At 39.6% G+C, this 23,183-nt stretch overlaps 1 protein-coding gene across 1 annotated transcript in view; it reads right to left on the bottom strand.

Annotated features, from left to right (window-relative positions):
* Positions 1-23,183, bottom strand: part of COL4A3 (collagen type IV alpha 3 chain) — a 133,385-nt gene that overhangs the window by 8,066 nt on the left and 102,136 nt on the right. Inside the window, exons 33-47 of the mRNA XM_059928835.1 lie at positions 22,424-22,591; positions 21,095-21,184; positions 20,598-20,732; positions 15,656-15,754; positions 14,809-14,898; positions 13,979-14,118; positions 11,593-11,719; positions 10,236-10,316; positions 9,753-9,851; positions 9,409-9,456; positions 6,549-6,734; positions 5,918-6,048; positions 2,751-2,823; positions 729-800; positions 514-639 (exon numbers count right to left, since the gene is read on the bottom strand). Coding sequence (XP_059784818.1) covers positions 514-639; positions 729-800; positions 2,751-2,823; positions 5,918-6,048; positions 6,549-6,734; positions 9,409-9,456; positions 9,753-9,851; positions 10,236-10,316; positions 11,593-11,719; positions 13,979-14,118; positions 14,809-14,898; positions 15,656-15,754; positions 20,598-20,732; positions 21,095-21,184; positions 22,424-22,591 — 1,665 coding nt within the window. The remainder of the gene's footprint in view (positions 1-513; positions 640-728; positions 801-2,750; positions 2,824-5,917; positions 6,049-6,548; positions 6,735-9,408; positions 9,457-9,752; positions 9,852-10,235; positions 10,317-11,592; positions 11,720-13,978; positions 14,119-14,808; positions 14,899-15,655; positions 15,755-20,597; positions 20,733-21,094; positions 21,185-22,423; positions 22,592-23,183) is intronic.

Genomic DNA, 23,183 nt, shown 5'->3' with positions numbered 1-23,183 from the left:
TTAAAAAAAAAAAAAAGAAGTCTATTACAATATGCTAAGACTATAAAAAAGGGTTAGTTCAATTTCCATGAACCAATATTTTGAAAAGATTTCATAATATTAAGCATACATTTGCATTTACTACTCTTCCAAGTGCTGTACAAACTGTTAGAAAAGTATAAATACCTGAAACTCAGGTTTATTTGGGCAATCATTTATAAACAGTCAGAACTCTAAGACTCACAGTTGTCAGAGAAGATAGACTTCATGCTTTTACCTTAACCAAAAAAATCCTGAGTTTCCTAAAGTGTATTTGTTCAAGTTTATACAATACACAACAGTTTTCAATAGATTCAAAAGGAGTTTTATTTCCTGGTCAAGAGTAAAATGAGCTCAATGCTAAAGCTGATGATTAAAAACACTGTAATGTGTAACATTTTCTGTGAAGTTGTATCATTTGTTTCCAAAGCTCTTTACAGGTATTTTGGTTCAACTGCTTCTTAGTGATCCCAGTCAAGGCTGCCAAGTCCACACCTGAGTTTCCCGGTAGCCCTGGGGGCCCAGGTTCTCCTTGCATCCCTGGTTCTCCAGCTGGGCCAGGTGGGCCTGGGCTTCCTGGAAGGGAGATGATCTTCACTGTGCCAGGGTCTCCACGTACACCTATTGACATGAACATATAAGAAGGTGATGGCTTTCCTGATGAGTTACTGTTTCTTCATGGACAGCAATACTAAAGAAATAATATTTACCAGGTGGTCCTTTTGGCCCAATTCGCCCTGGAGGTCCACTTGGTCCCAGAAGTCCTGAATTACCCTTCTCCCCTTAAAAAAAAATAAAAAGGCAATGTGATTCCACATAGAAAAATGGGTTTCCTAGCTCTTTAGGTTGATGGTTGACTCTAGATAATGGGAGTTATGACCGGAGGTTATGAGTTCTGTGACAATGGCTGCAACTTTGTTACATTCGTGTGAGTTGTGGCATTTCATTTGGACCCAATTAGCCATGTTTAATGTCTATTAAAAATATATTCTAGAAGTAGGCATTAAGAACTAGTATTTTAGCATTGAAGGGGAAGCATTCCTAAGAGTTCACTTTTTAAGTTCAGAAACCAATTCAATTTAATCTTTAAGGTAAAATATGAAGTGACACTAAAACCTATTTTAGCACTTCCTAGTGAATTATATTGGTTGTCAATAGTTATCTACTTTCTCAGCTTATTACTCTAGCTTTACTAGTAGCCCAAAGTTAGTTATGTTAGGAACTCTCATGAGCTCATATAGAATATCTACTTTGATGTAAACTATCAAAGTGGTAAGATTTCTCTCCCAAACAGTCTTTGACATGAATGAAATGTTACCAAGAACCATCGATTTGGAGAAATATTCTCTTTTAAAAATTCTTGACAAAATGTAGACATTACATCTGATTACTTAGAAAGAACTTAATACTAAACATGATATTCATAGCAGAAATACAATAAAACAATTATATTACCCAAAGCTAACTGGCAACTACACTATAAATTATCCACTAGATATCAGAACTTGAGGATAGTGTTAACATTTGCTTACGTCTACCAGAAGAGGCCTAAGTATTTTTCCCTTTGGGGATTAAAAATTTCCAAATAAAGAAGTGCAAACTCATAGGTAGTGCCAGATGATAGATAGTCTTATCCTGGAATCTAAGAGACTAATTGAATGTGTTTCACGGAACATATTCCAAAGAACTGATTTTACGAATCTTCCCTCTATATACATCTAAATATTTCACCAGAGTATTTCTTTCTTTAGTAGAGCCTTTCTATAAGTTTTCAAGTCTTAGCTGTTCCTGTTCTGAGACTTGGGGGAGTGACAGGTGTACACGTCTTCCTCAGGCTGTCTGACAGTATTCACCAACCCAATGTCTAGTGAGACTCCTCAGAATCACTTGCTTCGATTTCTTCTTTGCTATTTTGCTCCTTGAAGAGCCAGTGGTTGAAAGCATTCAAAAGGCTCTCTTTAAACTCCAGCTTGTCCTCCCTCAGACCTGGAAAAGTTTGTCTTTCATAGAAACATGGTTTTCTTCACTTTGGTTGAAATTCTTATTTAGCATCTATTTAGTCTATGGTAATAGATTCCCCGCACATACAAAACAATACCAGTGGATTTAACCAGCTAGAACAACAAATCCAATATTTAAAATGTCATTTGAGGTCATAGCACCCTTATGGAAGATTTGAGAATTATTTTCTGAAACCTGAAGTTTAAATGTATGTGTATGAACATTTTAAACTTAAAATCTCCAAATTACATGTCTTCTCTGATTAAAAACATAATACATGTGCCCCATAAAAAAAAAAGTGCCTGAATCTGCATATAAAAATTTACTTACCCTCCCCCATTATCAGCTTGGTGAATATTCTTTTAGATTTTCAGCTTCTTAAAATTATCACACATGCACAAAGTAAAATAAACCATTCAAAGCAATACTGTTGCTACGGATGTAGTTCCCTATCCCCCAGCCCAATACACATCAGTACTCTCAAAGGTAACCACTTTATACTGTTTCTGTTTTGAGTTTTTCTATAGTTTCCATCCTTAAGGTATGGTTTAATTTTTAAGGCCCCTGGAGTTGTGTGCTGGTGGAGTCTTCCTTCTTCATTCATACTGAGGTCCTATTTGTACCCCAACTGCCTGTGGTGACCGTAGGGGTTCAGTAAACATTTGTGTACCCTAAAATATGAATCATGGTCATTGTCTTTGCATCCAAAGAGTAGTGCACAAAAACAGTACCTTTCATGCCTGGAAATCCATAGAATCCAGGATCACCTCTGACCCCTGGCAGACCTGGGGCCCCTGGTGCTCCCTATATTTTAAATAAGAAAGAGCAGAACCACAGACATATTTTTAAAATCACAATACTCACTACAGTTTTTTTTTTTTTTTTAAAGCATATAGGATATAATACTATGTTGGGTCAGAATGAGTTAAAGTTGTCAGACATCATTTTTACATTCCAATCCAGTATTTCACCTCCTGTAACTCCTGGGCCACCTACCTCACCTTACGACTATCATTTTCAATAAGAAAGAGGTAAAAACTACCCTTAAGCCCAAGAGCCAACATAACTTCTCACGTTAATGTATGTTGGTGTGAGTATTGGATACAACTGGATATTCTGTATTCTAAACTGTACTGCCCAGTATTTGAAGATCTTTCAGGAAGAATAGGTACCAGTTTGCCAGGATGAAAATTATAATTTGTATTTGTAATTCTTGCAAAGGCAACAGAGTTGCTGTTGAATTGTAGCACCCACCATCATTCTAACTAAGCCATCAGAGTTATAACTTACTCTGGTCAGAGAGATAGAAGTAAAGGTTCCAGGGATGGGAGCATGAAGGGGTTGACAGGGGAGTTTTGACATGCACGTTTGGCAAAGATGCAGTGATCTGACCGGGCAGAGATGCTCCCTCCTTATGAGGCTCAGACTAATTGCTGTTGTGACCATGAGATGCTCAAGCAAGGCCATCGGAGGAGAGGGGAGGGAACAGGGCTCCCGAAAAGAGTTCTATGTCAGAATGTATATTGCATCTACTCTTATACTGTCCATATGAATGAGACAGAATGCTATTACTTGAAAACAATGAATTGAAGCTCATGAAAAATGCCGACAATAACAAAACTGGTCTTTCAGCCTGCTGTCTTTGGAGTTAGAAGATGAAAAAAGGAACAGTCCTATTTCTTAGATAAGGTGGTGTGAGGTTAAAAAAGGAGAGAGAGAAAACAACCATGTGATCAAGGAGTCTCAGGCTTCTGAAGTCTGGCCTGTTCTCCAGAGGTAAAGATAACCAGGGAGGAAGGTCTGGTGCCAGGCCCTGCCTTAGGGTGGAGAAGAAGCTGCTTCCTGCAAGGAGAGAGCTGTTAAGGGTAAGGAGTCAGTTTAGATATCCATCAAGAAGAATTTTCTTTCAAGCGCAAATGTAGAAGCCTAGACTAACCTTGGAGGCACAGGGGATTTAAGAGAGATCGCATTTCCAAACCAGACTTTCCACATCGCAGTGTCCTTGGAAGAACTTTCAGTGTGATCATAGGATTAGTGTTTGCCACTTTCAAAGAATCATGGAGAACATGAGAAATACCTAAGACTGGAGTTGGGCAAATATCTCACTTAAAAAAAAAGTTTTAAAAAGGTAGATTCTGGAAACCAAATACCAAGAGAGCTTAAGAGAGCGTAACATGTTTCCTGACAAGAAGCCATGCCTAAGAACCTCATTACCCATCACAAGGAAACACAGAACATCTATGACATAACCGATTTCCTCATTAGTTTCCAAGAATTTGATGTAAACAGAGGGATCAGGTTTTTCAAATATGCTGTTAAGAGAAAGCTAGGGAAGGTGGCCATAGTGTTGAGTGAGATGCTGTGAATTGAGAGATCTTAATAGGCTGGAAACATAAGCCTGAAGGAACAAGATGATAACTAAGAAAGATAAATGTGAAAGTTCTGCCCTTATGTCACAAGTACACAAATAGACAAGACAAAAATTAATGGAGAGGGCTTTCCTGGTGGCGCAGTGGTTAAGAATCCGCCTGCCAATGCAGGGGATGCGGGTTCCAGCCCTGGTCCAGGAAGATCCCACCTGCCGTGGAGCAACTAAGCCCGTGCGCCACAACTACTGAGCCTGTGCTCTAGAACACGTGAGCCACAACTACTGAGCCCGTGTGCCACAACTACTGAAGCCAGCGTGCCTAGGGCCCGTGCTCCGCAGCAAGAGAAGCCACCGCCGTGAGAAGCCCGTGCACCGCAACGAAGAGTATCCCCCACTCGCCGCAACTAGAGAAAGCCCGCGTGCAGCAACAAAGACCCAACGCAGCCAAAAATAAAAATAAAAATAAAAGTAATGGAGAAAACTTAGTAGCAGTTCATGAGGAAAAGGCACAAGGTCTTTCGTTGACTACAAGCTCAATGTGTGATGATTGTGTGGTAATGAGGCTGCCAAACAGCTCATGTGGAATTTTAGGTTGGATTATAAAACAGAATGTTCAGGGGCTTCCCTGGTGGCGCAGTGATTGGGAGTCTGCCTGCCAGTGCAGGGGACACGGGTTCGAGCCCTGGTCTGGGAGGATCCCACGTGCCGCGGAGCAACTGCGCCCGTGAGCCACAATTACTGAGCCTGCGCGTCTGGAGCCTGTGCTCCGCAACAAGAGAGGCCGTGATAGTGAGAGGCCCGCGCACCGTGATGAAGAGTGGCCCCCGCTTGTCACAACTAGAGAAAGCCCTCGCACAGAAACGGGGACCCAACACAGCCATAAATAAAATTAATTAATTAATTAATTAATTTAAAAAAAAACAAAAAACAAAAAACAGCATGTTCAGGATAGTGAGACTCTTCCATCCTCTAGCCACTCCGTGGGGTACTGAGTTCTTACTCCTGTAAGGTGTTTGTCCCAGGGGCTGCATTTTTAAGGTATTGACAAACTAAGATATATTCAGAATAGAGGCAGAGCTGATGACATCTTAAACTGAATTTGAGGAAAAAAAAACCCATGTATTTATTGGGAGAGAAAATAGAAGGAAATGGCAGCTATTTGCAAATACTGGAAGGTATGCTGTGGGGAGAAAATAAATAGACATTTAGGGGATGGCAAAGATAATTTTGAAAGCATATTAATAGAGAAAAATTATGTTGTCATCTAGAATGGAACTGTTCAGAGTCTAAACAAGAAAAGGTTGGGAATGACATAGAGAAGGGTCCCATACGGACCAAACTTTCAGGGGTCTCTTGGAGACCAAATCTGTCCAACTCTTAAGATTCTTTGAACCTTCTGGACTCCATCTTTTTTGGGGTGCACTACACAGAAGCATCACAAGTGGGAAATTTTTGTTGCCTCCAATTACATCTGATCCTGGCAATCGATTCAGAAGAATCTAAGATGTCAAAATAATTTTCCACACTTACCGGATGACCTGGTGGCCCCATGTCTCCTACAGTTCCAGGCAGACCTCTTGGGCCAGGCTGGCCCATAAATCCCTTGTCTCCTTTTATGCTTTCTACGGGACTCCCTTGAGGTCCAGGGGGACCAGGTTCACCTGAATTCACAAAAAGCCTGTCAGTATTGCCACTCGGGGGGCTTCGCAGGTTCTGTCAGTTACCCTTTTGAATGAAGAGCAAACTCTGCACTTTATCGTTACACCGAACATAGTTTGCCTCGTGGGGTGTGACAGGATTGTGAATGAGATAATGCCAGCCAAGCGCCTGGCACAAGGCAGGAACTGCTTCTCCCTGATGACGGTCTGTTAGAGCAGGGTCTGTGTCTATCCCAGTACCTTATACAGAGTAGGAGCTCAATAAATATTGATGAATGGATGCATCTCTCTCTTCCAGGCTCATTAATTTGGTATGTACTAATTTTTCAAACAGGTCCCTCTGCCTCAACACCAACAGCCTTACTGCACCCCATGTGAGGACAGGTGGGCATGGGAAGACAGAGAAGACCAGAGGGAAAAAGAAGCAAGATGGTCACAAGAAGACTGAAAGACCTCAAATGTTACTTTCATTCTTTCATCTTATTTAGAAGTAGATGCTCTACCTGGGCTTCCTCTTCTGCCAGGTGGCCCTCGATCTCCTTTTTGGCCAGGGATGATTGAACCAGGAAAGCCTGGTGGCCCTTGAGGTCCTGTCATGCCAATGGGCCCTCGAGGCCCAGCATCTCCCACTGGCCCTTTCCTGCCAGGGAGGCTCCGCAAGCCTGGTGCTCCCCTGTCTCCTTTGGCTCCTGCAAAGAAAAAAGCCTGATAAGTTTCTGCAATGCCCCTCTATGTGGTGTTATAGTTTGTGGTTATCCCTAACAATGTAGACACTTTGATTAAAGGTGTTAAGCTTCACAGGATAATTGTTTTTAAGAGGCTGACAAAAGAGATACAGGTCTCCAAGGACTGGGTCTAGACTAGACTCAGTCCTGACTCCAACTACCTGTTTGATCCTGATAAAGTCTCTTCACTGTTACAAGTCTCCGTTTTCTTATTTAAAAAATGAAGGTGATATCTGACTTAACTCAGTTTTTTAAATATCAAGTGAGAGAATATACAGATGGAAAAGCATGGTGTAAGTTTTAAAGTATTCTGTCCCTGTAAGCCATAATCATTATTATCTGGTGATATTTAATTACAATGACATTATTCAATCACTGATAATTCAATAGAGCACTAAAAAGCTAAACTTCGGGACTTCCCTGGTGGCGCAGTGGTTAAGAATCCGCCTGCCAATGCAGGGGACAAGGGTTTGAGCCCTGGTCCAGGAAGATCCCACATGCCGCAGAGCCACTAATCCCGAGCCTGCAAGCCACAACTACTGAAGCTTGTGCGCCTAGAGCCTGTGCTCTGCAACAAGAGAAGCCACCGCATGAGAAGCTCACGCACCACACGAAGAGTAGCCCCCGCTCGCTGCAACTAGAGAAAGCCCGCGCACAGCAACAAAGACCCAAGCAGCCAAAAGTAAATAAATAAATGCATACATACATTAAAAATAAAAAGCTAAACTTCATGGCTGGTTTGTGCATTTAAAGCGTTGCCCAGACAAACCCAGAAAAAGGAACGACAAAGTTGCCATCCCCATTCTGTCCTCTGGTTACTTCTCCCCCATAACACAAACACTAGTCTGGAAGGGACAAATGTGGTGAGAGGTTTGGATTTACCAAAGAAGACCCTGCAAAAGGTCACAACGTAATACTAATATTTTTCATCTCAGAGAACTTTCAAGAAATTGTGCTTTGACATTCATAAATGGGAGATGTTGTATGAATTGAAAATATTCTCTCCCATCTTTGTGTTATTCTAGAAGTGGTAAATGGCATGAAAATGGGAGACAGAGGAAAGGAAGAAGGACAAGTGAGGAGGAGGCTGGTGGCACAGGAAAGGGCTTGGGAAGTTATTTCTTATGCAGGGAAGGCTTAGGGGGATGATGAAAATAAAACTGATGACTATTGGATATCTAGCCCTTTGTTTATCATGTTCTTTAGCTTTTTTATACCTGCAATTTATACTTTTAAAAGAAAGTATTTAGATGATTTCAGCTCTCTTCAAGCTCTGAAATGCTGTATTTGTACAACAGGGTCTGGCAATGGTCTGAGGCACCAAGATGCTGTCTTGAGTTGTATATTCCATGTCCATGAAGATGCTTCCTTGTTTTACAATATGATTTCTTTTTAGGATTTGGGAGAATTAAAACTAATTAAAAGGATTCACACCTTCCAAGTATCAATGACCTCGTCTCCATATTTATTTATCCTAGAGGGACTGAGGTGCATAATCATTTACTTTCATAATTAGGCTATTTGTTGTTTTTAAAGGCTTTTTAATTTAAGATTTGATCGTTTGGTATCAAATTTTATTTCCAATTAAATGCTAAAGTGTCCTCATTCCAAATGGTTAAACTGTGAGCTTAGCCTAGGAAAATGAACGGAAACTCCCCTTTTGACCATAATTCTAAAACTAGGCTATGAAAAGCCTTTATGTTCAGGAGGGAGGGAAGGGTCTGAGAGACGTGCGGACATTGAGCTCAACCAAAACGACTATCGCATCATCCAGAAACGGGAAAGAGCGGCTCTTGTCTACTTTCACAGTTGAGCTGGTAGGTCAGAGCAGTTCCTGCCCCGTGGAGTTTCTCTGTAGCGTCAGGCTACTCTTTGCTGGTTCTTTTGAGCATCAATAACCAGAGGCCATCACTAGGCTTAGGCATCTTTGCTAATAAAATACTCCTACCTACAGGACCTACGGCTGAGAAGGGTCAATACAAGGTGCAACCAATCTAGTCTTTCTTCTGGCAGGTTTCTATACAAAATGGAAAAAGTTAAAAGAAGCTGCTTATCTTATAAAACACTGGCATGAGAAATCCAGACTGGCAGTCTGTCAGACAAAAACTTGTATATTCTTTAAATGACATATTCAGTAAGTTGCCGTGTCTGAGATGCTGAGAGTTACTGGGAATCCCTGAATAAACAGTAACCTGAGCCACAAGCTGGCTCTGGGAGGTTGGAATCAGACCTATGAAGATAACAAGGTGGGAAAGGATTAGTGTTATTACTGCATCTCAGAACAGCAGGGAGAGGAAACTCCTTGAGAAGCTATCAATTCCACCTCCAACTTTTTTAGGAGGTGATACATTTAAACCATGCTAACAACATCGAAGCAAATACAGAAGTCTTTTTCATGTTTAAAGACTTTCATGGAAGGAAATTCCAAAATTGGATCACAGTGTCTAGTTTGTTCATTTCCTGGTGATGGTAATAATGAAGCATTTTTACTTGAACACTAAGAATATACATATCCTATATTACCACTGGGACTTCTTTAATTCAGTATGCTAAGTTTATTTTATCTATCAGGCATATTAAATTAGATTCTGTCCTTGAAAACGTATATCACCAGGTTCAGGAAGGAAGAACTGCTCACCTTGAGGACCAGGTTTCCCTCTTGGGCCTGGAAGTGCTCCCACCAAACCTGAAAGAGAAAATTTTGGCATTTTAATATTCTATACATATAGTTAATTTATATATACATATAAAAATTTATATGTATTTATATATATAAACTGTGAAACTGACCAATGTATATAAAATTTATTCTACTTGGTCAATTTCACTTTGGTTACAGAAAGGATTATCACATACCCAGAACACATTAAAGATCATCAGTTCTGTCAGGGAAGAATTTCTAGAGCCATGAAGGATTACAGTGACACTAATTATTCTACGAAAAATAAAACTAGTTTATCCAAGATGATGAGCAAGCGGTACCTGTTTCTCCTTTTTCTCCAGCTGGACCAGGAATTCCATCACGTCCTTGATTACCTCTCTCACCCGCTGGTCCAGGATTTCCTGGGAATCCTGGAGGGCCTGGAAAAAAAAGCTATTCAAAGAGAGGACTTACTTCCTATCAGTGACCTAATGTGAACCCCAGATGTGTGGAATTCTGCAAAATGTGTTCATGTTTCAGAACTGTAGTTACATGAAGCTAAATTCACAGTGAAAACCATGGACAGGTTAGTGCTATCCTGAGGATTTTTCACTTTGGAATGTGTAGGTCAGCTGATCTTTGAATTAGATCCCTATAAATACCTGACCTCACTTTCCTGCATTGTCGTCTGGAGACTGGGTAACTGGGAGCTACCTTCTAAGGAGCAGTCATGGGTCAGAGATACCGGTAGACAGAGATTCCAGCCTCAGAAGTAAATATGCTTCCTTCACAAAAGAGAACTAGACAAAGTACAAAAATGGAACCTGGAGGGCCTTTTATTCCTGGAGAGCCAGGGAAACCTTTGATTCCTTTAGACCCCAAATCACCATCAGGACCGGACTTTCCTATAAATGAAGAGAGAGGGGAAGGAAAAAAAGAAAACCAAAAGATAAATGATTCCAGCAATGGCTGAAACAGTCAGTTCTTACAGTCAACTGTGCTCAAGCTGGCCTTCAAGGGGCACTCCTGCTACCGGTCACTTCAGGCTGTTATTTCCCCAGAGAAGCACAGCAGAGACATGGCCAGTCATTTTCAAAGGTGTGCATACCCCAGCCCCTTGGACCGCTCAATATATGATTTATTACTTTAATTGGGAGTTAGCAGCAAAGCCACTGAACCTTTCCGTGTTTGAAAAGATAGTTTAAATATTGTCTTTAGGTAAGACCTGAAGTTGCAAACCAGTGGCTGGCTTAGCAGTTGTTTTTGATCAAAGTGAAAACTTCAACCCAAATAACAAGCAAATAAGAAAGCAAGCCAATGTTTAAACTGGAAACAGCAACAACAAAACCCTCAGAACAACAGTGTTATGGGTTAAATTGTGTTGTTCCCAAATGCATATGATGAAGTCCTAACTCCCTAGTGTTTCAGAATATCACTGTATTTGGAGGTAGGTCTTTATTGTCTTTTTTTTTTTCTTTTTCTTTCTTTCTTTTTGGCCATGCCACATGGCTTGTGGGATCTTAGTTCCTTGATCAGGGATTGAACCCAGGCCCCCGGAGGAGTCCTAACCACTGGACCACCAGGGAATTCCCAGGTAGGGTCTTTAAAGAAGCAATTAAGTTAAAATGAGGTCACCAAGGCAGTACCTAACACAATATGACTGATATCCTTATAAGAAAAGATTGGGACACAGACACACAGAGGAAAAGACACCTGGAGAAGGCGGCCACCTACAAGCTAACGAGAGAGGCCTCAGAAGAAATCAACCCTGCCGACACCTGGATCTCAAGACTCCCAGCCTCCAGAACTAGGAGAAAATTAATTTCTGTTTAAGCTACCCAATCTGTGGTATTTGCTTTGGAAGCCCTGGAAAACTAACACAAATATAAAGTTGGACAACAAGCTAACATTTCAGGTCTTTAGGCTGAATTCGTTGAGGCAGCGCCCCCAAAGTTTTGTTTACAGGAGGAGGTTTGTAGATTTCAGGTCACCAAACTCGACCGAAATGGGCTCCTTGTGATTCATTTGCTGTTTCTCAGTGTCTTCGAATTTGAAGATCAGAGTTGAATAAAATCAATTGTAGTACAAAAGCCTAAACTGCTTTCCATTTACTATTCTAGGAGGCAAGGGCCATACCACACTTCTTGCTTGCAGCTTTCGGGTTGCAAAACCAGAGCTTACCTGGGTGGCCAGGGCTTCCGGGATTCCCAGGAACTCCCTCTGGTGCAGCGGGCCCCGAACGTCCAGGTGTGCCAGGTGGCCCTGTATCACCTTTTCTTCCCATGTCACCTGGCAATCCTGGATCTCCCTTAAATTCAGGCAAACACCTTTAAAATTCTCATATAAGCAGGATATGTGATCAGAATTAAGTATAAACTAGGTTGGTTTGTATTTATGTATTTATTTATTTAGCAATTCATGGTAAGTGTCTGCTGTGTGCTACCACCCTGATAGCTGCTGGGAACAGGATGGCTATATAATTTGTGGGGTGCAGTGCAAAAGGAAAATGCAGCTCTCTTTAGAAGAACTTTTAAAAAGTAATTGAAGACAGAAATGGCAGAGCATTAAACCAAACATGGAGTCCTTGTCAGTATGGGACCTCTGTGGCTACACGAGTCCTGTGCCCAAGAAGCCAGGAATATAATAGTAACCATGTACGAATATGTGATAGATACAGTCCCTGCCTTCATGGAGCTTTAGAGACCAGTGGGAGATAGACATTAAATAATCACACACACAGATAATTTCAAATTGTGATGATTAACTCAGAGGTAAGAAAGAAATAGACCAAATGGATGTGTGTTCTTCATATACTCTGCATGCAGATAAATGTATGTCAACCACATGTAAAAAAAGAAACAGACAAACAAAAACACAAACTTCCCATGGTTTAATATTCATTAAATCTGTACTTCACTTTTATGATAAGCCAGAACATATGGATTTGATAGTAACTTCCAAAATCTCGATGGTAGCTGACTAAGATTCATTACTCTGTTACTAAGATTTGCCAGCATGATAAAACCAGCACATTTTGTGTTCAACGCACAGTTTAAAAAATTTCTTCTGTGGTTACCTATGAAAACTTTAAATGAAACTATTCATTAATTGAATGTGAATTAAGTCAAATATGATTCCTCACTCAGGAAAAATCTCAGTGGAAGGAGTCTCTTTCTGGTTTTCTGAGGACCTCGTTAAAAATAAAGGGCACGCGGAGCAACTGGGCCCGTGAGCCACAACTACTGAGCCTGCGCGTCTGGAGCCTGTGCTCCGCAACAAGAGAGGCCGCGATAGTGAGAGACCCGCGCACCGCGATGAAGAGTGGCGCCCGCTTGCCACAACTAGAGAAAGCCCTCGCACAGAAACGAAGACCCAACACAGCCATAAATAAATAAATAAATAAATAAATAAATAAATAAATAAATAAATAAATAAATTAAAATAAAATAAAATAAATAAAGGGCAAAGGAAATTTGTTTGAACTCCAAGTAGTAAAGGGTTACTTTCTCGGGTCTTTGTGGTTTCTAAAAGTTTTCTTTCTTGTTGTTTTACAGCTGGAGGAAATCTTTAGGAAAGGTGGTGTTTTATTGGCTCAAAAGAGAGTCAGGGAGAAAGTCTCCTAAGTAACGATTTTTATATTTTTTGGAAGTCTGATGAAAAATAAGACTCCTTGATAAAAAAAAAAACAAAAAAACAGAAAACCTGTATCCAAACAATTTTCATTCGATTTTAGGAGATTAGTGGGCTTCTTTGGATCCAACAGGCTTCCCCAGGGATCCATGGAATCCCATGTGAAAAAACTCTGCTTGTGGGAATTTCTATTAATTATTCTCTATCACTCTAGCTCTGGCTCTTGTGTAACTGCTATACGCAGAAAGGATGGAAGAAGATAAACCTAAAAGAACAGCTGAGCCACACTGAAACCTTTGGTTGCTGCATGATACCACATACAAGGAAGGGCTTTGGCATCCAGTCTCTAGTTGACAGAACACAAGCGCTGAGAACACTGTGACAAGATAGAAAATCCTCTGTGTAATGCAATGACAATAAACTTTTAAAACAATTAAGAAAGATAAATGTATATATCTTAGGATTTTTTTTGGTTTTGCTTTTTAATAATGTTCTAAATTTATTTTATTTTACATCTTTTATTATGTTTAAGAAGACAAGTATTTTTTATTACAAAGTTGGAACATTTATTTTTGTAAGCCTGTGTGAGATGAGTCTATAGCAGAGACTGGCCACTTTGTAGCACAAGAAAAACAGACACTGCCCTGGCAACTTGTATGGGCTTGTGATCACTGCCTCCTCCTGGCAGCACACTTAAATTGCAGGGTCGGTTATGAGAAATTCCTTGGGGGTTGAAACTGGAGGGAATAAACCCAGAAGTTGAAGTTGTGTGATAGGCATCCTTAGTTATAGAGAGAGGGGAGAAAACCTCAAATAACTGTCTGAAAATACAGTAATATTTTCAATTTTCTTTGCCCACAATGAATCCAGATACTTGTTGATATTTAAAGGGACTCATTCCACCACCAAAACATAAATACTTCAGTGGCCTATATACCTTTGGTCCTGGTGGTCCTGGCCTTGTACCTTCTGAATAACCTGGCTCTCCCTTATCTCCTTGGAGACCATGAGTACCTGGGAGGCCTGGTCTTCCAGCTAGACCTGGGAATCCCATAGTTCCCTTCATTCCTTTAGTACCTGAAATTAGGAAAGAAATCAGGTAAATCGGTAAAGGCAGAGATCTTGGAGGGTTCTACTTCTCACCTTTGCACAAACCACCTTTCTCCCAAGAAGTTGGTTTTTCAGAAGCACTAAAGTGTCAGGTAGTCTTCTTTTTTTTTTTTCAATTTTCTTTAAATTGGAGTATAGTTGCTTTACAATGTTGTGTCAGTTTCTGTTGTACAACGAAGTGAATCAGCTATATGTATACATATATCCCCTCCCTCTTGGACCTCCCTCCCACCCCCCCATCCCACTTGTTAGAGAAATGCAGATCAAAACTACAATGAGGTATGACCTCACACCGGTCAGAATGGCCATCATCAAAAAAATCTACAAACAAAAAATGCTGGAGAGGATGTGGAGAAAAGGGAATCCTCTTGCACTGTTGGTGGGAATGTAAATGGATACATCCCACTATGGAGAACAGTATGGAGGTTCCTTAAAAAACTAAAAACAGGTAGTCTTAATGGGTGATTTTTACACAATGTAAATATTTATTTTGTTCTCACTCATGTTCTGGTTGCATACAGTACATTTGTCTAGAAGCAAATCTAGTTGTTTTACACCAACTTTCTACCAAGTGGAAAACCAAAATGACAATACAGAAAATCTAGAATTAGGACCTGTCTTGAGGTTGTAGGCTCGTAACAGGACATTATGCATTACCTGGCACACCCATGTTTCCCATGCTTCCTGGCACACCACGTGGTCCTGGCTCACCAGGATTCCCAATGCTGCCTGGATCTCCTCTGGGGTCTTGAGAACAAATAAATAGTCATACGCTCTGTGTAGTTCCTGGACATAGTAGATGCTCAATAAACACTTGTTGCTTGCACAAATGAATGAATCCAGGGCAGCCAGACCATCTGGTTTAGGTACTTGTTTAGCTGCATTTATGCCTTCAAATAAGGAAGGGACTGGTGACTCAGAAAATGTAAAATTAGAGAAAGTTAGATTTTTGTCAGCAGGCCTGGATTTCAAACATCAGAATCATCCTAGGACCAAAGCCAGCAGGAAAGAGGGGGCTCCTGTGACAATATAGTAACAGATTTTCAAATGCAATATGGAACTTTTATTACAATGCAATAAATTTCATCACAGATGTGGTCACGGGGAATAAGGGGCTACTTTATTTGTTTAAAAAATTACTTTGCAAACTCAATAACTTGTTTAAAATAGAAAGAGGCAAATTTGAAAACTTCTAAAGCATTATCTTACTTTCTTCTGGGATATATGAGGTTGTAATAAATTATAGTTTAGAATACATATCAGCTATTTCAAAATAAAATTTTGAGTGCAAAACAGAACTTCATGTAGGTTAACATTTTTTAGCTAATACAGGCTGACTACAATTTGGTTAAATTATAAGAAATATAATTTGGTTAAATTATAAGAAGCAAATTTCTGTTGGAACACTGTTGGGGCAGAATTCATATTCTAGAAACACATTTTTGTTACATTTAGATCTAGGAAAACTTAACACCTGATATTTCTATTAGAGAATCAGCTATACCTGGTGATCCTGGTGGTCCAGGTGGCCCTTGGAGTCCTTTGAAACCTGGTAACCCTGGAATGCCTCTGTTTCCTTTCTCACCAGGCTTCCCTGCAAGTCCTAAAGTTAAAAACTATGTATTAAAAATACAGGTTAGAATTTTATCAGACTTATCCACATCCTGATTAAAATTTTTGAGCTATTATTGAAATACAACATAGCATATTTGTTAAGAGTATGGGCAGATTTGGGCTTATATTTTATTTAAAAAGAAGATTAAAAGAGGTAATACATGAAAAGCATTAGCACAGTGCCTGGCATGAGTTAGTTCTCAAAGAACTCTAGCAATTTTCATAACATTTACACTTTGAATCAACATTTTAAGAATTAGTGGCCTAAATACAGCTTCTTTTTGTTTTTAATTAATGACAGAGGATTATCTACTACTATTCTTGTCTGGACTATTTCATTCTTAATCCATTTATTACAACTATCATTTATTAAGTAGCTGGTTTATGGAAGACATTATTTTATTTATCTTATTTCATCTTCAGGCAATCTCAGTGTATTCTTGAGCCTTTCCAGATAGGGTGCAGAGATGAGAAAATTGAGACTCTTTAAGAAGTCAATGAAATAATATAGAGTCACACCATCAGTTAGTGGTAATGCTGGGATTCGAATCCAGTTCTGCAGGCTAGAAGTCTCATACGTTTCCCACAACACCATCCTACCTTCCCTAAAACATGGCTTTGATCACATTCTCCTGCTCAAAAATATTCATTGAATCTCTTTTGCCTACAGAGTAAATGACAGACTCCTTTCACTGGCACTTGAAACATTCAACAATCTATCCATGGCTGCAGCTTGTGCCTTTTCTCAAGCAGATTCACTTCCCTTGGCTGTTTCCCTGCTTACATATTCATTCATTCACATACGTGTTGAGTACCTAATTAATAGACAGGTCTTGTTCTAAGTGCTGGAGACATAGAAAAATCAAGTTCTCTCTTCCCAAGTTTTTAGTGTTTAACTGGGGAGACAGCTAAGTAAAAAATTACCACCCAGTGTGATAGTTTCTGTAACAGAGTTGGGCACAATAGGCTACGGGGAAGAATTTTGAGAAGAGGGGATTTTTTTTTTAATTGTATTGTGATTGCTTTGCAATATTGTGTTAGTTTCTGCGGTACAGTGAAGTGAATCAGCTATATGTATACATATATCCCCTCCCACCTGGACCTCGCCCCCCATCCCACCCATCTAGGTCACCACAGAGCACTGAGCTGAGCTCCCTGTGCTATTCAGCAGGTTCCTACTAGCTATCTGTTTTACACATGGTAGTGTATTTATGTCAAACCTAATCTCCCAATTCATCCCACCCTCCCCTTCCCCGACTGCGTCCACACGTCCGTTCTCTACCTCTCCGTTTCTATTCCTACATCACTAATTATTAGAGAAATGCAAATCAAAACTGCAATGGGGTATCACCTCACACCGGTCAGAATGGCCATCATCAAAAAATCTACAAACAGTAAATGCTGGAGAGGGTGTGGAGAAAAGGGAACCCTCCTGCACTGTTGCTGGGAATGGAAATTGATACAGCCACTGCGGAGAACAGTATGGAGGTTCCTTAAAAAGAGGGGATATTTTTAAGCTCAGTCTTGAAGAGCAAGTGGGAGCTAGCTGGATGGAGAAAGCATGGAATGGGACAGAATTCCTAGGCAAGAAAATAACATGTGCAAAGGAGTGGTGAGTAGCAGGGAGTTAGAATATTTTCTTTTGTAACTTTCGTTTTTTTTCCATTTATATCCTTTATCATAACCTAAAAATATAAATCACTTAGTTTATTCATTTGCTTTGGTTTTTAAGGGGTGGCAAACAACTGCCCGTGGGCCAGATTTGGCTGGATGTTGAACTTGATGTTGAATTTGATGTTGAATGGCTGGAGAGCTAAGGATGCTTTTCATATTTTTGATGGGTTGTAAACAAACAGATAAACACACACAAAAGAAGAATATGCAACAGATGTCATATGTGGTCCACAAAGCCTAAGATATTTACTACCTGGCCCTGGATATAAATTGTTTACAGAGACATTATTGTTTCTTTCCCTTACTAAGCTGTAAGTTTCCTCATGACCAGAATACTACCTCTGCTTTGTTCACCTCTGTGTCTTCAGGACATAGTAAAAATGTCTAGTCAGTAGGTACTAAAAAGTAATTGCTAAGTAAGTAAATGTCATGTGGCTGGAGAAGTAGGCAAAGGGCAAGTGATAAAGAAACCTGGATGCCAGTCGAAGAAATTTGAATTCTTAAAGCAAGGGGAGACTTGGAAAGATTTTAAGCCAAGAGTATTCCTTGCTCATTTGAAACCTACTCACAATTTAAATCCTTCTTTATGGAGGCTTCTTTTTTTTTGAAATTTATTTTATTGAAGTATAGTTGACTTACAATGTTGTGTTATTTCTGCTGTACAGCAAAGTGATTCAGTTATACATGTATAAGTTCTTTTTCATATTATTTTCCATTATCGTTTATTACAGGATACTGAATATAGTTCCCTCATGTGCTCAAGTGCTCACGGAGGCTTCTTTGACTACCCTGGTTGAGGTGTTTTCTGCTTTGCTCATCTCCCACAAGGCTCACTGCCAGTGGTACCCAGCTGGCAGCACAGTGAGAAGGCTGAGTAAGGACTTTGGAACCAACAACATCAGTGTGAGGTCCATCTCTGCACTTCCTATCAGAGTGACACTGAGTAATTTGACCTTTCCATTTCCCATCTATAAAATGGGATGACAGCAATAACCTACTCCTAGGGTTGTTGTGAGAATTAAATGAGTCAATATTGGTAAAGCTTGGAACAGTACCTGCATGTGGGAAGGGCTTCACAGGTCTTTGCTATAGCATAACAGTTCTTTTGTATTATTCATTACCTTTTTGTACATATGCCTAAATCTTCCATGCAGACTCCCTGAGGAGAGGACGACTGTGCTTTTCATACCTTCAATAGCTCTTCCACATTTGCAGTGGATGTCTTTAAGTCAGAAACTCAGACGAAAAATGAATCACATAGAAATTAGAGAGGCCTAGATAGTATGATCTTTTGCTGTTGTTGGGGTTCAATCTCTGCTTCTTGGTTGTGGGTTTGAAAAGCCAAAAGGAAACATGTAGGACAGCTTCCATGCATATTGTACTTTGCTAGAAGCATAAAAGTAGCATGTGTCCCTATATATTTTACAGAAACAATTCTTTAATTGTAAATTAGTACCCATTGTGCATTCATGATGTTAGAGTCAAATTTTAGTTTATGGAGGCACAGATATGCTATTCATATTTTTTTTCAAAATGTTTGCAACACTACCTAAATCATCTAGAATAATCCAGTGAAGTGGTGTCTGACAGTTTATGAAGACTGGACACTTGTGCCAGTATTTTTTTTTTTTACATCTTGGCTTAGACCAGTTCTAGAAGAATTTTATAAAATTCATACTACTTTCTATTCTATTGCTAAAAATGTAATGCAGTCTTCTGTTTGCACCCAGAACTAAACCATCCCTTTGACAGCAGATTAAAGGGGGACTACCCAAAAGGCCTTTACTTGCTAATTTTCCTTTATAGAAAAAAATCTGATTCTTTTCCCAATGATTATCCTTTTACTTATTTACTTTTAAAGCTTGGCCCATTTGAGGAATAGCAAAAGGCCAGAATGGCTATTTTATTTTTATTTATTTTTTAAAAAATATTTACTTATTTATTTATTTGGCTGTATTGGGTTTTAGCTGTGGCACGTGGGATCTTTGTTGCGGCTCGTGGGCTTCTCTCTAGTTGTGGTGCGCGGGCTTAGTTGCCACTCGGCATGTGGGATCTTAGTTCCCCGACCAGGGATCAAACCTGCATCCCCTGCCTTGGAAGGCAGATTGGATTCTTAACCACTGGACCACCAGGGAAGTCCCTGATTATCCATTTTTTAAGTTAGCAAATTAGTTGGATTCAATCACTCTCCAGAACCCTGGTCCAATGTCACTTCTGTGAAGTCCTTCCTAATTCTGGGAGAGACAGCTATTCAGTCTTGTCAGCCTGGTCTACAGAACTCTATCCAGAATTTTTAAAGCAAATCTTCTTCCAATCTAACTTCTCAAAGTTGATTACAAATTATTCAAAACTTGATATGGTTTTGCAACTACAAACACATTTTTCTTTTATTCTTCCCTGCTTATATAAGTTTGATCTGCAAACATTTAATTTTATCCAGAAATCCTTTGTTTTATTAAAGTTACTTGGGGTTAAATTGGATCAGGAAGACCGCAAGGCAAACCTTCTTAAATTTTGATTTGATATTGGCTGTATTGATCATATAACAAAACCTGTCGTCCAAAGGCTTAAATAACTTGAAATAATTTGAATGGGTTTGAATTTGAGCTTAACAGCTATAGCTAACAATTAACAGCATTTTTAAGGCATTGATTTGTAATCAAAACATATTTTCTCTTTAGTAATTATTCCCCAAAGGATGCTGAGTATCAGAAGCAATTTTTAGATGCAATCAGAAAAATTCACCCTGGCAGCTGATAGAATAGAGTAGAATTTGGGGTGCAGTTTCTATTCCAGCCAGGGAAGTTTTTTATGTGGAATTTTCTAAAGGTTTAATTTTCACCATACTTGGCAAAAGGGGGCTTTGAGGCTTAGAATTTAAAGACTGGCTAGTGAAAATTTAAAGACAGCAGACCAAACTGCAGAATTAACTTAGAAATAAAAAGTTACGATTTAAGGAGGCAACATATTACTGTTCAGGGCACACAAAACCCAGTTGCAGCCCAGCTCAGTCACCAACTGGCTTTGTGAGCTTGGGCGGGAAATTAAATCCTGGTCCTCAATGTCCTCATATGTCAACTAAAGGGATCTTCCTGGATAACTTCTTAGTCCCAGAATCAGCTCTGATGTTCTGATTCTAAACGTAAGGACATTTGTACCTTTGAGTCCTGGTTCCCCTTTGTCCCCGACTAAGCGGAATATTCCAGGAGGCCCTGGAGTTCCTTTATCTCCTTGTTCCCCTTTGGCACCTGGGGATCCTCTCTCGCCTTTTACTCCTGGAATTCCAAAGCTCCCTAAGAGACAGGCGTAACAACATCAGTTCCTTAATTCTTTAAAAGTTCATGAGGATTCAAAAGTTAACAGTGCTTACCATAAAACAAAACAAGACAAATAAACCAGAAAAGGTTAACGAGGTTGAGAACTTGATAAACAGTTGCCCCCAAACAGGCAGCCACATGAGGGTAGTGGTCTAAGCCTGTAGGGAGAAAATATGACTATTCAAAAGGGACAAAGGAATACAGAAAACTGCAAAATCAAATATAAGGTTTTCTCAGAACTACTTTCTCCTCAAAGAATAAAATATAATTTATTTTTCTGCTATTAAATGAACACTGTTTATGCCTCCTGATAGCTGGAAAGATATTCTATCACTTACCCCTCTGTCCCAGGGTGCCTGGGTTCCCAGGAGGCCCTGGAGGGCCAACGTTTCCGGGAAACCCCATCATCCCAATCATTCCTTTTTCACCTATGGAAACAAATTAACACAAGGCAGCACATGTTGTGAAGAATGAGAAAAGCGAAATACTCCATAAAATAAAATGAATTATACTTAGAAAGAGAGAAAGAGTGTTGAAAAAATGGTTTCTGTAAACAGGAAAATTATCGCACTTGTCTAGGAGATGGGTCAGTAAATGGTCTTTTTTTACATCATGGATGTGGAAGTTGGTAGCAAATCACACTTGTGGATGAGAAGAAAATATGCTGAAGTTTTGGAGCATTCCCACCTCCCAACCCTTGATCAATAACTTTGTTATATTCCCTTATTTTACTTTCTTCATAGCATTTGTCTCTAGATGAACTTAGTTCTTAAATGTGTTTGTTACTGTGTTCCCCATTGTTCGAGGTGGAGTCTTATCCACCAATGTGTCTCTAGGGCCTGGAACAGTGATGGCATATGATAGTAGCTCAATAATATAAATGAAAGGTTAATTAGCAGATTAAGTTCTTATTCTGGACTCTTCTCTGAAGGAGAGATCAGTGAGGTCCTTATGCCATGAGAAGACTACTGAAATATTCTCCCCCAAACATATAAACCATAAAAAGTGATGAAATAAAAAGAATTATAAGGGAATACTATGAACAATGACAGGCCAGAAAATCAAATTCTTAGAAGAGGCACAGATTACCAAAATTGACTCAAGAAGAAATACAAATTCTGAATAGATCTATAAGAAGCGAAGAGATTGAATTAGTAATTTTAAAACTTCTCTCAAAGAAAAGCCCAGCCCCAGGTGACTTCACTGATGAACTCTATCAAATATTTAAAGAATATCAATTCTTCACAAACTCTTCTAGAAAATACAAGAGGAGGAAACACTTCCCATCTTGTTCAATAAGATAGCATTACCCTGATACCAAAACCAGACAAAGACATCACAAGAAAACAGACCAGTAAGTATCCCTTATAAATATGGATGCAAAAAATTTCAACAAAATACTAGCAAATATATTTCACTAGTAATATATTAACAAGATTACACAGCGAAAATAGTCATATTGTGGGTAATTGTGAAATTTGACCATCCCACTACCACCAGTTCCCAGCCCTCTGGCTCCTTGCAAATAATTCAGAAGAAAAACTTATACTAAATGAAAGAGAAGCTTAGAGTCAAAAGCCTATGCCTGTCTCTAGTTTACACAGCTACCTTAAAAGGAAAGTGTGGAAGAACAGAGAAGAAGAAAAACAAAAGCACATAAAGGGTACCTGGTGGCCCTAAAAATCCTGGATTTCCTGGATATCCTTTCGTACCAGGTGGTCCCATCTCCCCTCGATGACCCGGCATTCCTGGTGGTCCAGGTTCTCCAGGAAATCCTGACCTATCCAAGCCTGGGATACCTGGGTCTCCCTTTGGCCCCGTTTCGCCTCTTCTGCCTGTATATGAATGAATGAATGAATGCACAATTGCTTTCCACACCAACTCCAGACATATTTTATGGCTGTAAATATTTAGCTCTGTGATTGTGGGCAAGCCACACACTTTTCTAATTGATAGATTTAGGTCCCCTTTTGTAAAATTCTAAGATCCCTTCTGGATTTAACATTCTGTGTTTCAACGATTCATGAAGTAATGATAGTGTAGAATTTAGATTTATTTTCTAGTCCTGCAGGCACATCTTGGGAATGCACTTTCTGACTGTGGCACAGTCTTTAACCGGCAGAATTCATACAGAGCCACTCACGTGGCGGCAAGCCACCAGATGCTTCTAGAAACAATAACAGCACCACTACAACAATTAACATCTTGGCCAAAATTTTGTTTGTGAACATATAAGTATAATAGGCAAGTTCTAAAGGATTTTTTCCCCAGAAACAGTTCACAGATCTGGTTGAGAGGAGCCAAAAAGATAGTAAATTTCCCATGACTGCCTAGCCTTCATAATTTAGATTTACTTTCATACCCTTTATGTTGCTTGTAAAGCAACCAACTATGTACTTTAGTTTGTAACTTGTAAACATATACCTT

This window comes from Balaenoptera ricei, chromosome 7 (assembly GCF_028023285.1).
Source record: "Balaenoptera ricei isolate mBalRic1 chromosome 7, mBalRic1.hap2, whole genome shotgun sequence".
In the NCBI taxonomy this organism is placed as follows: domain Eukaryota; kingdom Metazoa; phylum Chordata; class Mammalia; order Artiodactyla; family Balaenopteridae; genus Balaenoptera; species Balaenoptera ricei.
This window is presented reverse-complemented; position numbering and strand designations above follow the sequence as displayed.